Genomic DNA, 1,773 nt, shown 5'->3' on the forward strand with positions numbered 1-1,773 from the left:
TCACTGGTTTGGACCCAGATTTTGCATGTCATCAACTGCATATGAGGGAGGATGTGAAACCAGTAAGACGAAAGATGAGGAGCGTGAGACCCAAATACGTGGAAGGAATCCGGGAGGAGGTTGCCAGCCTGAAAGGAGCGGGAATCATAACGGAAGTGGAGTTCACAGACTGGTTATCCAATGTAGTCGTGGTCCCAAAGAAAAATGGCAAGGTGTGAATGTGTGTTGACTTTACGGACGTAAACGTGGAGTGCCCCAAGGACAGCTATCCTATGCCGTGAGTAGATGAGTTGGTGGACATAACTGCTGGGTTCAAAATGTTTTAATTTATGGATGCATCCTTGGGATACAATCAAGTTGCAATGTATGGTCCGGACCAGGAAAAGATGTCTTTCGTGGTGGAAGGGGGAACGTACTGCTATACGAGAATGCCATTTGGGTTGAGAAACGCAGGAGCCACTTTCCAGCGATTAGGGGAGAAAATGTTTGAGGGAAAAATCCGAAAGAGGTTCGAGATATACATAGACGATATGGTGGAGAAAAGCATGTCAGAGGAAGAACACTTGCAGGGTTTGAGGGAGACATTTAGGATACTGCGAATGCACAATTTGAAACTCAACCCAGAGAAATGCACATTTGGAGTCACCACTGGGAAATTTCTGGGGTATATCGTGACGCAGCGTGGAATAGAGGCTAACCCCGAACAGATAAGGTCGTTGGTGGAAATATCATCACCTCAAATGGTGAAAGAAGTGCAGCGATTGGCAGGGAGAGTCGCGGCCCTAAATAGATTCATTTCAAAATCATTCGACAAATGTAGGTCGTTGTATAGGTTGTTGAGAAACTCTACTGATTTTGCATGGACAGCAGAATGTGAGCAAGTGTTTCAAGAGTTAAAAAGATATCTGGGTGAAGCATCTCTGTTGTTGCGGCCTGAAATAGGAGAAAAGTTGTATTTATACCTGGGGGTCAAGGAGTATGCGATTAGTTCGGTCCTCGTTCGCGTGGTGGATAAAATGGAAAAGCCGGTGTATTTCCAGAGTAAGACTTTGTTAGATGCGGAGACTAGGTACAGCCGAGTGGAGAAGTATGCTCTTGCCTTGATATTCTCGGCCCTGAAGTTGAAACTGTATTTCGAAGTTCATGCCATGGTCGTGGTGACAAATTTGCCCCTCAAACAAGCTCTGAGGGCTGAGAAATCAGGAAGAATGCTAAAATGTGCCGTGATGCTGAGTTTATATGAGATCCAATATCAAATCAGGACGGCGGAGAAAGCTTAGGCAGTGGCGGAGTTTTTGGCAGAGTTTCCGGCAGAAGATCCCACGTGGGGGGAAAAGATGGTTTTAGAGCCTGAGCGAGAAGAGGAACAGGATCACTTGAACCCATGGGATGAGAGGAATGGTTGGATGGTATTTGCGGATGGATCGGTCACAAATGCAAGAAGCGGAATAGGCATGGTACTGGTTACGCTGGAAAACAATAGACTGGAACAAACAATGAAGTTGGGATTCGCGGCTTGAAATAATGAATCACAATATGAGGCGGTGAATGCGGGATTGAGGATGGCGGAGGGTTTGGGAGTGAAGGAGCTTACTGTATACTCAGACTCAAATCTGGTGGTATGTCAAGCGAACAGCGGATTCGTGGCGAGATGTCCTCGAATGGTGAGATATTTGCAAGTCTTACAGAGTTGGGCGACGAAGTTCACACAAATCCGATTCGTACACTTAAACCGCGGGGAGAACCATCATGCATATGCTCTAGCCTATGTAG

The 1,773-nt window shown here is 46.2% G+C and overlaps 1 protein-coding gene across 1 annotated transcript; it reads left to right on the forward strand.

Annotated features, from left to right (window-relative positions):
- The first annotated feature begins 740 nt into the window (after positions 1 to 740).
- Positions 741 to 1,280, forward strand: LOC147497368 (uncharacterized). Its single transcript, XM_086562859.1, has one exon. It carries the CDS (start codon positions 741 to 743, stop codon positions 1,278 to 1,280), a length of 540 nt encoding a protein of 179 aa, XP_086418985.1.
- The last annotated feature ends 493 nt before the right edge of the window (positions 1,281 to 1,773 follow it).

This window comes from Coptis chinensis, chromosome 5 (assembly GCF_015680905.1).
Source record: "Coptis chinensis isolate HL-2020 chromosome 5, ASM1568090v1, whole genome shotgun sequence".
NCBI classification, from domain to species: Eukaryota; Viridiplantae; Streptophyta; class Magnoliopsida; order Ranunculales; family Ranunculaceae; genus Coptis; species Coptis chinensis.

Excerpts from the sequence above, each read along its gene's own strand:
- LOC147497368 (XM_086562859.1), top strand. The coding sequence starts at position 741 with ATGGTGAAAGAAGTGCAGCGATTGGCAGGGAGAGTCGCGGCCCTAAAT.